This window comes from Oncorhynchus clarkii, chromosome 30 (genome assembly GCF_045791955.1).
Source record: "Oncorhynchus clarkii lewisi isolate Uvic-CL-2024 chromosome 30, UVic_Ocla_1.0, whole genome shotgun sequence".
Lineage (NCBI taxonomy): Eukaryota > Metazoa > Chordata > Actinopteri > Salmoniformes > Salmonidae > Oncorhynchus > Oncorhynchus clarkii.
Genome location: NC_092176.1, coordinates 7919006 through 7932205, shown reverse-complemented (window position 1 = coordinate 7932205; position 13200 = coordinate 7919006). Strand labels below are relative to the sequence as shown.

Sequence of the window (13200 nt, the reverse complement as noted above, 5' to 3'; positions counted from 1 at the left end):
TTTTTTCTCCAGGGACGGCAAAAGCTTGCGAGATTTAACGCACATGAATTTGCAACTCTTGTCATCGACATATTAAGTGACTCGAAACGTCGACAGCTGGGGAACTCTATGATAAGTCCCAAAGGTAAAGTACTGGAAGATAATGAACCTACTATCTCAGACACACATGGCTTATGGTCATAATTACAATTGCATGTCTTTCTATGAAATGAGAAAGGGGTCACTTTTGCTTTGTGGTTACAGAAAACGTTGAACTTATCCTAAAAAGCCGGAGTGGTGGCGAGGGTCTGGACAACGACCAACCGGACTACGACAGCGTGGCCTCTGACGAGGACACGGATAAGGAGCCACCCTCGGGCAAGGACCGGACCAAGGTAACTAATGTGATCTCTTGGCACGCAAACCAAGTAAAGGGTTTTAAGTAGTACTTACTTATCCTGAAAATGAGCGCCCGGAGTCTGGACTCAGACAAGTCCTAAAGCCCAACCTCTCTGACTTTTCCCCCTACAGAGTCTGGACTCAGACCTGTCAGACGGGCCTGTCACGGTGCAGGAGTTCCTGGAGGTGAAGAACGCCCTGTCGGCCTCGGAGGCCAAGATCCAGCAGCTGATGAAGGTCAACAGCAACCTGAGCGACGAGCTGCGGCTGATGCAGAAAAAGGTACCGCCCACTGCAGAGATCCACCAATCAGATCACTAACACCGTTCGGTCCGTCTGCCACTCGACCAATGAGACGGAGGGCTGGACTGAGGGGGGCACAGCGGTTGGTCAGCCGAGCTCTGGTCCCTCCCCTCACGGTAACCTCCCTTCACACACTGGTTCGAGTGAGGATGCTAACCGGTAACCACCAGGCTGCTGGGAAGGTTCTCCTGCAATGCAAGACTGCTCTCCATCTAGCTCCACTATTTGGGCCAGTCCATGTTCAGACAATGGCTTCTATAGCTTGACAAATTCTTAGCATTTTTATTTTTTTACTTGTGTTAAAGAGATGTATTCTTGCTCCACTCTATTGTGGGAAACTGTCTCCCTCCCCCTGGATACAGTGTATCATACACTAAAAGTGGTGTTCTTTCTTATGGTACGACTAACAGGCATGCTCAAGTAAACAGCATGACATCACTCGCACTGTGAATTTCCCTCTAGTCGTTTCTATGGTGACTTAACATAGTAAGCATAGCATTGTTGTTATTTTGTGTTCTATCTGTGTGACCCTGCATTGTGATTTCAGCAAGCTCATCAATTATACGGGATTTTCTTCTTAACCTTAATGTTCGCTCATCAGAATACTCCTCTCGAAGGTGTTGGATGGTGCAGCATTTGCCTTTGCCATTCGAAAAACATTCCAATTGTCCTCTGCTGTGGTTTTAGTAGGACTCTTTACATCTGATTGTTTCCTACCAAAGCTGTATTTCTGAAGCGTCTCAGAGTAGGAGTGCTGATCTAGGGTCAGGGCCCCTGTGTCCATTCATAATGATCTTTAATGCCCAGAAGTACTGTCACTTTCAGAGTTCTCCTCCACAGTCAATGTTACACTATCGTTTGACTCTTATCCATATGACCCCTATGATTTATCATACAAAATCCTTCATGATTTTAAAGTCACAATCCGGAGTGTGTGTTTCAGGCCGACAGCAGGCCCACCACTTGATTTGGCAATAGACCAAACTGTCGTTGCCCCAATCAACAGCCTCTGTTCAACCTAAAAGGCATAAATGGTGACAAACGGCCTTTTACGAGAACTATTGAGTAACCATAGAAATATAGGGTATGACTCTACACGGTGGTGAGATGCTCTTGTCGTGGGCTGAACAGCTGTTGTTGCAGACATGTTGGCTCCGGATCGTGCATTTGAACCCCTTCTTTATCCTGGGTCGTGCATCCTTTAAAATAAAATAAAAAATAAATTATCTCAGTAATATTCTATGGAACAGACAGTAGGAGTCAAACTGACATTCCTCAGTGGTGGACGTGTACAGTATGTGATTTGGCTGTGTGGGCTGGCATTTACTGAACTGATGGCACATTCGATTGTCTTAGCCGTCAGAGAACTTCCCTGTTGCCCTCTTTGAATAAATAGCACAGACCACAGGGTTGGCTAGAGGGCGCCATTGAGGGCTTTCCATCTGTCCTATATATCTATCCCGTCTGTCCTATCTATCTAGTTCAGATAGCTCCTGTCTCTGGCAGATAGCTTGTCTCTGTCTAGTCTATCTGAACTGTTTGGCTTGCCTGCAACACTTTCTACTTGCTCTTACCCCTTGCTTTTTGAGTGAAGTTTTCGGATGCCTAGCATGAGTAACACAAGCGGGGAAATGTTTAACAAGACTATGTTATAAAGACGTTATAAAGACATGAGTGTTGGCGTTGGCCTTCGCTTCGTACAGATGGATGCTGACAGTTCCCAACACCTGAACATTTAGAGGTAGGGAAATGGGGACAAATCCTAACATCCGCTTGAGTTACGTTTTCACTTCGTCTTCTATTGACATCAATTCATGACCAAGTGAAATTCAACTTAGGTGAAAGTTAGGATTTCGCCCTGTGGAGAATAAAGCATGCGTTGAAGCTAGACCGAAACAAGTCACCCTGCTCGCTGATAAGAAAAGCGTCCTCTTAGTGTTATTTGCTGACTCGTCTCTTCCAGCTGCATTCTCTGCAAAGCGAGAACACGTCTCTCAGGCGGCAGGGCCCAACCACCCATATCTATCAGGTCCCCATCAGCAGCGGGTCAGAGTACACTGACCCTTCTTCCTCCAGTCCCTCGGCCATGAAGCGCCGGCAGTCGGCGCGGGCCAGCCGGCCCATGTCCATGTCTATTTATGAGACTGGCTCAGGTCTGAAGCCCTACCTCCCTAAGGGGGACACCCCCTACCTAGAGGAGGGTGCCCCCACCCTGCAACCCTTCTTCCCACCTCATGTAAGTAAAAATCACGCATCCAGCCTTTGCTATTTCCTCTCCCATTTCCATCTTTTAGGCATCTTCTCCTCTTCCTCCTCCTTTTTATCTCATTTTGTCCGTTACTGCAGTCCTTTTTCTCTCTCTGATTGTTCCCTTTCCTTTCTACTTTTACTCAAATCTGTTGTTTTTTGGTGTACCGGTAGTGTTTGCCTGTAGCTGTGATTTGGAACCTGATGGTGATAATCAGCCAATACAATGCCGAGCGCACAGGTCACACATAGCCACTCTCAACTCGGTGTCTGCTCTGAATGGCTGCAGGCTCATAGGATTCTTCTCAGGGCTGTTGGTTTCCACAATGTTTACCTGGGCTCTGTTTTAATTCATTTTAATACACATCCTTCCTCTCTCTTCCTTGAGATAACCACTGATCTTTAAGTGGATGGACGTGTGCGAACATTTCCACTCTTATTGCTTTCACCAATGTTGCTGTGTTTAGATCAGCGATTTCCTCAAAGAAAAGTCTGGGTGCATTCGAAGGTATTCGGAGTACTCTGTATTTTCTCAGGTAGACAGTAGGAAAGATGTCATGATCCCATTTTTGTTTATTTGAAATATCTGAAATATTTTTGAAGGTTTTCATGTAACTTCAAATAAGAATTAAACATCCCATTCAACATTTGTTCAGTGTTTATTTGATTCTGTCTCTGACTAACAAGATCATTTGTGGTTCTAATCAGGTGCATTGTCATTTCTCTTTTAATTAAACATGTACGGGAATTTAGTGTTTTTCTAATTGTCACGAATCTCTTAGTTCTGGTACAGTATTTTCAAGAGGAGCAATTCGGGATTGGCACATTTATTTGTTCTACACCGTCAGAACTCAAAAGTGCAAGATTGTTTCACGCCATTATTTGTTAAATGTAATTGTAAACAATAGTCTAGCTTAAACATAAAAAAAAAGAAGTTAGCTTTACCCTGCAATCTCATGGATGGTTTGTCCTTTCATCTGAAGCTCTGTGAATTTGAGGGTTTGCATTTCTCCAGCCCCATTCCCTCAGCTATTCACCAAAACCGGTGGCGGGTGACGCTTTGTTGCTGTTCGAATCCCGGATTGCCCGTTTTCAATGTCCAGGAAACAAACGTGTACTCTGCGATATCAAATAATAAAACATGTTCATTGTCTAGATGTTTTATAATGTTCAAGGTATGGGATTTGAGGTACAGTATGCTCAGATCCAGCAAGGAATTGAAATGCAGTTATTTAAGTGTAATTCCTTGTCATAATCACAATTTATGGTGTTCTTCATTCTTACTATGGTTTTGTTTTCTTGAATAATTATTTTTATTTTAGTGCATGATGTGGTTTAAACAAGGCTTTGTTCCTGAGAGCACTAACTAGTTAAAAAACAAACAATTTGAACACCTTTCTAGACAGGAAGGGGTGCTTTTGTGACCTCTTCATCCCTCCCCTCCTTCCCATCCACCCTGTCCTGGGCTCGAGACAAAATTGCTCTACGGGTTAAGTACCTCCTCGCTTTGTGCCTCTCGGGACGCAGCAAATCTACTGGGGGGGGGCCCTGTTCTCCCTCCCTACCTGTCCTGCTGCATGAGCCAAACCACCACCCCATGGGCTGCCTTCCCTTCATCACCATCACTGTCCTCATCCTCGCGCCTGTTACAATCAGCTAGAAGGTTTTCAATGTAGCACTATGTAGCACTATGCGTCAAGATCACACACCCATCTCAATGTGAAGGTTTGCCAACCCTCTTTGAGACCAGCTGCCAGGTTAAGCGCTCAGCCTATTGAGATTTCTTTCTTACATTCCTCATGCTCTTAATTTTAACCCCCAAAAAAGCCTTGGGCTCCTTCCACCTCCAGAGCCAACATTTTGCTATATTTAAAAAAAAAATGATGACCTCTTTTTTCCATCTCTAATCAGCACACGGCTGTCGCCCAGTGAGCTTCATCCAGCACGCACTCCCTCCCTCCCTTCTAGTAACACCCAAACTCTCCGGTTATCCAAGAGTCTGTTCCTCACTGAGACTGTGGACCTTTCCAGAAGCAAACAGCCCCTACCCCCTAGACACTTGCTGAGATCTTGTCGAAGATCTGAGAGGATTTAGTAGATTTAAAGCAATATGAAAACAATTCCACCGAACCTATCAGAGGGCAAGGTGAAGCTATCACCATATTGCTCAAACCTATCAAATCTCCTCAGATCTCCACACGTGTCTAGGTGGTAGGGGCTAGAGGTTGTTTCTGGACTGGGCCTTTGACTGACATGTGCAGAACTGCAAGCCCAGTGGGAGAGAAATCAACAAAACACCTGTATGAGCTAATCCCACTTTCGTCAGTTTGCTGTAGTGTGTGTTTGTGCGGGTCTTGGCATCTTGCCCTGCATACAGGAAGAGGATGTTGTTTGAGCGGGTCTTTTGGGCTAGGCTGGAAAGGGTATGTAACTGTACGGTATGTGGCCTGTGTCCCTCTTGGTGTTTGTCTCTGCTCCTTTCTTTGAAAACGCACCTCCTCTACATAGTTTCTCTTCTGTGCAGAAAGAGGGCGGGATCTGCGCGGATGTGACAGTGCGGGGTCAGTGCTGTGCACCCAAAGCTTCCGATCTGATATTAAGAGTACAGCTCAAGCGATATTGTCCACCAGTCTCGTGACGCAGCACAGACGCTTACAGGCTGGGTGGAGCACCACACAGTATTGAGTACAGCCAACTTTAGATGGTCAAATACACGTTTTGTTAAGCAGTATCTCCATCAGCATCGTCTTAGCCAATGACTTACGTTCAATTTGTGCCACACAATTGTCCATTGTCACAGTGCTTTTTTTTCCCCCTCTTGACTTTTGACCCGAATTCATCGGAACCTTGATTCCATGTCATGAAAGTTATTATGACTCTTAATGAAAGTCTTGGATCAGAGATCTGGAATGGATCATGGTTCTGATGTAATTCCGTAGCGGTTGTTTATTTCTGTGTGATAGCTATCCAGTGATTTCTCTCTCTCCTCAAACATCCCTGACCTCATCTGTCTTGGCATATGCCTTTAAAAATGGGGTGCAGCCAGCGCGGCAGTGTTTGAAGCTTTTCCTGGACTATGCATTTGGCCCTTGCTTCATCGCCATGGTTTAATGAATATCGTCTATAAGTCTCCATCTTTTACACGCAGGAGTTCAAAGGTTTTTATAGACATTGAACCAGCCTAGCATCTCCACTTGGCATGGTACCAATCAATCAATCAGCCATTCCATTTGTCCAGTGTGGTTTCTGTCACAATAGCTTATAGACATTGAACTTGCAATTTTTTCCAATTGTGTGAGGGTAAAAAATAAACATGTTTTGAACCCCCGGATAACCTCTTTTTACTAACCCTGGCAATGAAATTTAAAAGGCTTTACTATGATTTTCTGTCGTGCTTCCATGCTTTTGTTTGTTGACTTGTTTAATGCATTGTCGTTCTCCATGTTGCTTTCCCATGGTTTTAGTTCATTTAATTTGTCACTGCCATACAACGATGTAAGTTGTTAGTAAAACTGTTTCAAAGTCAAATTTCTGTCAGCTACTATTTACGTTTTAGGCCTAGAATATAATGCAATGGTTTGTGCTACACTGCTAGAAACTATTTTGTATGTTGTGAGTATGATGCAGGTCATTGAAATTGTGATAGAATTATAGATACAATGTCCTCTTTCTGCTTGCATTATCATTGGCATTTGTCACTGTGACACATTTTTTGTTACTCTCGTTTTCTCTCCCTCATGTTAGGCCTCCAAGCTGGACAAGCAGAGCAGCATGCCAGACAGTGACTATGACAACACAACCAATGACTATGAGATGAAGGACTCTGGGTAGGAACACACACACACACTGTCACTTTGAAGTTGCCCCTGCTTTCTGTGTTGCACATCAGGTGGACAGTTAGGGCTGGATGTAGGGTGCAGAGATTGTAGTAACATCCTGGATGATCCTATCTACCCCCTAGTAGACGTGGGAGGTTGAGGAGCAGTGGCTGGCTGGGGGAGGGCAGCTCCATCCCTGAGCTGGATGACCTGGGGGCAGAACCGGACCCAGCGCTCCCCAGCACTGAGGATGTCATCCGTAAGACGGAGCAGATCACCAAGAACATCCAGGAGCTGCTCCGTGCCGCGCAGGAGAACAAGCACGACAGGTGAGGAAGAAGTGACAGGCCACAAGCTCGAACAATGAAGCAGAGATAGTTACAACAGAGTTCTATGGAGATAAAACAAGTCTTTTTCTGTGTTTCCTGAAAAGGTTCCAGATAGTTACCCCACTTTTGCTTAACCAAATTCATTATTGCAGCGTCGCCTTTTCCCTTTTTTGTATTCAAAGTACTTCCACTTTCTAGATCCTTCTCGAGTTCCCCCACTGTTACTGTTTATTAAAGTTCTGCATTTTTACAGTATGTGTTCTTCTCAGTTCAGTTTTTTTATATATATATATATATATATAATAAAAAAAATCTTCCCTATGATTTCACCTCTTTCACTTTCTGTGTTCTCCCCTCCTCCCTCCTCATGCTGGCATTTCGTTCTTTCGGGGGTGGGGGTGTCTCCCCGTGCCTTTCCCATTCCTGTAAGCAGACCTTGTGAGGGTGTGCGCCGGCTCAGGCACAGTCTGGGCTGTTTCAGCACCCTGGTGCCCTGGGCTGAGAAGGCCCCCTCTCCCGTGCAGCCCCTCAGCAAGTGCTCCCCAGATCCTGCCTCCCGGTACTCTACTAGCCTCTGTCCCTGCCTCTCAGGCACAGTGTCTTTTCTCTCTCTCGCTCTCTCTCTCCTGCCCCTGCTCTGTTGCCCAATTCCGATGATTTCCTCCTTTGCTATGGTGTTGTCGTCTGCTAGGCAGAGTGGAAGACTGATCTTAATGAACTCTCACTCACCTACTCTCTTAATTTCTTCCGTTGTAAAACATTGGCGCAAACACCACTACCTCAACTAAACTCAGACAACCCATCAAAGGTCTTTTGATTTTCAAGGTACCCACGTGTGGTATTCCGTGTGTTTTAGAGTAGAGCTGGCGCTAGTTGCATCCATAGTAGTCCATCACCAAGCAGTCTTATCAATTCTAGATAATTTATGTATGCGTTTAGGTTAAGGAATTGTGCCCTGTTGTCTAATATCCAAATGAGCAATTAAAAAATATATATATTTTCTTGTTTTGGTGTAGCTGATAGTTTATCACATGATCAGCTCTAATCCCTCACTCCCATCGTTTAACCGTGAATTATACAGTAGCTTGGTTGCCACTACCTCTGCTCTCTTGCCTACTCCATAGTGCAGAAACAGATTGGCATCCAGGCTTCATGAATTATGGTAGCTTCTGTCTGACTATGTCAGAATGCAATATTTGGAATAGTAAAATAGATTAACCAAGCACTAACCTGGGACTGCGGGTTTGTTTTCCAGCATGTAGCTCTGCTAGTGTTGTGTTTTGCCTCCCCCAGACTAAAACGTTTACTTGTGACTTGTTTTGGGATTGCAAAAAGGTAACTTTTTAATCCCAAGTTTTGGATTTCCTCCATGAAATAATTCCGTTAAGAGGCTGTCTTATTAACCACTCTCCTGATGCCTTTTCTTTTACAGCTTTATACCCTGCTCCGAAAGAATATATGTGGCCGTAACCGAGATGGCTGCTCTCTTTCCCAAGGTAAGCTTACAAATGCTCCATGGTTCCATCACTCACATGCAAAGGTATTTAAAAATGTTTTGCAACGTAAAGTAACTTTCTCTTCTGTTTGATGCCTAATGAACACAACCCAGCTCATAGTCAGTCGCATGATGCGTTTAACCTCATCTCACCTTACCTTGTGCTTTCCAGAGACCCCATTCAGAGATGGTGAGAGGCCCCTTGCGCCTGTTGACGTCTAGCTCCTTTCGGCTCCAGGGTGAGTGTCGGAAGGCAGCGCCCCCTGAGGAAGGCCCAGGGCCCGACATGCAGCTGGTCACCCAGCAGGTTATCCAGTGTGCCTATGACATTGCCAAAGCTGCCAAGCAGCTTGTCACCATCACCACCAAGGAGAACAGCAACTGACCATCATGACCACTGTCACAGGGCTTTTAGATACCCTGTAACGTCTCCATTTTGTTAATGTATTGTTCTCATCCTTTAACTTCTGGTTAGAAAAAAAAACATTGTTTTACTGTGGTCGTTTTTTAAGTCAGTGTTGTTGATATTTGCATGTAATTTATTTATTTACAAAATGAGAATATAAATATTGGGACAAAAAGACTGAACAGCTATGGGAAATCATCCGTAGCTCTACTAACTGGAAGGAAGAAGCTGTTTTTGTCGTGAGCTACAACAGGAATCTACAGTACAGCCAAATACTGACAAGATGATTGGGCGTTCCCAGGAGATCCTTTGTCGCTAATATGCAGTTTCCTAACCGCACTTCTTAGTTTTGTGGTTCTACATACTTCCAGACACAGTATTTCTCACACCAATGAAGCCATGTTTTTGGTATTTTTTTTAAACTCCCCAACACCTATACCCTCCTTAGAAAGGCCTTTCATCCACTTTGATGCTCCTTGTTGGAACCAGGGATCTCAAACTGGCGGCCCCCAGGCCAAATGCGTCCTGTAAGCAGATTTAATGCGATCCAGCATAGTATTCCACATGGTTAAGGATGTTGCGAAAGCTATGAATAAGCCATAAGTGTATAAACTTTACACACCTTGGAGCTACATAAATAACTATGGAATTCTAATATACCATTTAATACAATTCCAGCAAGCGTAGGGAGGAATGTTGGGAGATTTGGATCTGTCGAACCATCACTCATCTATGCACATTTTTGTATCCCTGCAATGTCCATGTCTCCCCCATCCAAGTGTAATTGCTTTCATTTCAAAATGCATCTACTAGAACCATCTATGCCTATTATTGCATTTCAACGCTTGTTCAGGGGGGCAAATTATGCTCTTCACCAGCAATATGTTGTACTTGTATTGAGTTCTAGTGAATGTTTTATTTATAAGCTAAGATGCTAGACACAGTCTTGTGCTAGAACAGTGTTAGTGCTGTGACAGTGGATAGATTTGCAGCGCAAATAATCATTTGCCCTCTTCCATGTGTTTTTGTGCTCCGTTCTGTAATGCTGCTAGCTTTGACGTGCAACTAATTGGATAGGATTGTAGATATCTCCACTACAATTCTGCAAGTGCATGGTTGCCGTCAGCAGATGGTTCAGAGCTGTGTTGTACTTGAAATGTAATCAAGGAAATGTCCCTCTGTGTTTGACTCTTGTTCTGAATGGACTTCAAACAATGTGTCAGTTGTGCAGTAATCATAGCTACAGTGGGAGGGGAATCCTTATTTTTTTAAATAAACTTAATTTATAATTGTAACCTCGTGCCATGTCGTATTTGGCCACGTACTGTACAACCTTATGGACTATTGTGATGTGCAAAGAAAGGAAAATATGATTTTAGTTAATGAAAAACCTACAAACATAAACCCACACCAAGATTACAACACCCTTCAACCAGTTTGCTAAATACGTAACACTTTACAACCACCACATGCAGCAGCTGATATAAGCATGGTGTAGGAATACTTGACACATTTTAAACCCATTAAGAATAATTATTTGTATGAAAACATGATTGTGTCTTTTGGCCTCACGTCCAGGCTGATCGAGGTCTGCTACAAATCTATGAGCGGAGGAAAGCAAGAGTATATACAGGGGACAAAACTAATCAATTGCTTTAGCAATTAACAAAAAAAATGGTAAGAAATAGCAATGCAAATCAACTGCAATAGGCTTACATCCCACTCTGTATGCATTTGGACAGTGATGCTAGATGTGCCTCTATACTCCAGCATTTTGGATTTAAGATCAAATGTGTCAAAATAAAAGGTGACATTCTGTACTGTTGTCTTAAGGTATTTTCATGCATATCTGATTTACTATTTAGAAATGAGCCATTTTTATCTCCAAATACATACAGAGGGGTGTGTATATTTGCCAAATTGATTGTCATCTGTTTAGCTACCAGGTAAAAATGTTGGCTTTGCTTGCCCTAATGAACTGGACCCTGGATCAGTACCTTGTCCTGGTAGCTCTGCTGGGCCATCCTATGAGTCTCCAGCCTCTGTTCATCCTCCTGCAGCCTTAGGGCATCCCTCTCCTTCACCTGCGACACCTGCAGGGGAGAGATAACAATGAGCCACATCATTGGGCCTCCCTCCACTCAATCTAACCCAGGCCAACAACTGACCCCAGTCAACACAGGCTGTTCCTGTTCGCCGTCCTTTGACCCTCTTCCTCCACCCTCTCGGCGTCTGGTCTGCCTCCAGCTCCTGGATCAGCCCTCCCCCCACCTCCTCAGAGACTCATCCTGAGCCTGACGGTTCTCCTGCTTCTTGAGCTCCATCTGCAAGAGCCTTTCAGGGAGCAAAGGGAGAGAGCTGGGATTCTCTCGTCTGCTGTCACTACAAAGACACAAGCTTGGCACTCCTTGGTGTGTTGCACATGCCCTCCCCTCAAGTCCACTCACCTCCTGAATGAGCCTCTCCCTGGCTCTCCTCTCCTACTCTGCCTCCCACTTCTCCCAAACACGCTGGGACTTCTCCCTGACAGGACAAGACATTCAATTAACTTTGCAACACAAATGCAGATCTCCACCCCCAAGTAAGACCTAGACTGGCAGTGGGAGTCATAAGTGGTTATACTACTAACCTGTACAGGACAGCAAACAGCCTCCCACCGCCTCTCCAACTGCAGCTATTCCTCGATGACATGCTTCTTCCAGGCGGTGTCCGCCTCCACCACCCCCCCCCCCCTTGCTCCTACTACAACAGGTCTGGCAGGAGTCTGCAGTCCGCCTCCTGGTGGACAACACAGACATTTCAAGCAGAGGTCACTTTGGTGAAAGGGGATGATCCCATTGTGTCAATTCACATGCAGTTAAAAAAAACAAGGGGGACAAGCTCCTCCTGGGCTCTCTTAGTTGGACAGTGCGATAGCCCCAAATGAGGCTTGTGTCACTTGACTCTTCTTCGCAGATTGGGAACAGGTGGAGCTGATTGGGTCGTTAAGGTGACAAGTTGCACATGGATTTGGGCTCATCGAGGATATAAAAGTTCCTGGTGCCCAGTCCTGGCTCTCTCCATAAGCACCATTTTGTTTTGTGATCTGGTTGATTGTTTAAGGATTAGGAGTACCCTTCAACACATTTGACCTATATCTCCATTACACCCCTCACATGCCTACTTTCACACATCACAGGATAGTTTACTTTGTAGTTTTATACTTTGTTAGTTATTTAATAAATAGCTGCCAAAGTGTGGACTCCTTCACTTCTTAAATGTATTTGGCTAAGGTGTATGTGTGTGTGTGTGTGTGTGTGTGTGTGTGTATATATACACACACACACATACATACATACACTGCTCAAAAGAATAAAGGGAACACTAAAATAACACATCCTAAATCTGAATGAATGAAATATTCCTATTAAATACTTTTTTCTTTACATAGTTGAATGTGCTGACAACAAAATCACAAAACTGATCAATGGAAATCAAATTTATCAACCCATGGAGGTCTGGATTTGGAGTCACACTCAAAATTAAAGTGGGAAAACCACACTACAGGCTGATCCAACTGATGTAATGTCCTTAAAACCAGTCAAAATGAGGCTCAGTAGTGTGTGGCCTCCACGTGCCTGTATGACCTCCCTACAACGCCCGGGCATGCTCCTGATGAGGTGGGGGATGGTCTCCTGAGGGATCTCCTCCCAGACCTGGACTAAAGCATCTGCCAAGTCCTGGACAGTCTGTGGTGCAATGTGGCATTGGTGGATGGAGCGAGACATGATGTCCCAGATGTGCTCACTTGGATTCAGGTCTGGGGAACGGGCGGGCCAGTCCATAGCATCAATGCCTTCCTCTTGCAGGAACTGCTGACACACTCCAGCCACATGAGGTCTAGCATAGTCTTGCATTAGGAGGAACCCAGGGCCAACCGCACCAGCATATGGTCTCACAAGGGGTCTGAGGATCTCATCTCGGTACCTAATGGCAGTCAGGCTACCTCTGGCGAGCACATAGAGGGCTGTACGGCCCCCCAAAGAAATGCCACCCCACACCATGACTGACCCACTGCCAAACCGGTCATGCTGGAGGATGTTGCAGGCAGCAGAACATTCTCCACGGCGTCTCCACTCTGTCACGTCTGTCACGTGCTCAGTGTGAACCTGCTTTAATCTGTGAAGAGCACAGGGCGCCAGTGGCAAATTTGCCAATCTTGGTGTTCTCTGGCAAATGCCAAAC

The 13200-nt window shown here is 44.9% G+C and overlaps 1 protein-coding gene across 6 annotated transcripts in view; it reads left to right on the top strand.

The window, feature by feature from the left end:
• LOC139389302 (ARF GTPase-activating protein GIT2-like) overlaps positions 1-9529 on the top strand; it is a 36345-nt gene extending 26816 nt beyond the window's left edge. For 2 of the 6 annotated variants that reach the window (XM_071135918.1, XM_071135917.1), the window contains exons 12-20: positions 13-124; positions 244-374; positions 511-660; positions 2645-2917; positions 6673-6755; positions 6890-7075; positions 7509-7634; positions 8508-8571; positions 8743-9529. In XM_071135918.1, coding sequence (XP_070992019.1) covers positions 13-124; positions 244-374; positions 511-660; positions 2645-2917; positions 6673-6755; positions 6890-7075; positions 7509-7634; positions 8508-8571; positions 8743-8955 — 1338 coding nt within the window. In that variant the 3' untranslated portion in view covers positions 8956-9529. The remainder of the gene's footprint in view (positions 1-12; positions 125-243; positions 375-510; positions 661-2644; positions 2918-6672; positions 6756-6889; positions 7076-7508; positions 7635-8507; positions 8572-8742) is intronic. The other 4 variants (XM_071135920.1, XM_071135919.1, XM_071135922.1 and 1 more) reach the window with 4 other exon arrangements.
• The last annotated feature ends 3671 nt before the right edge of the window (positions 9530-13200 follow it).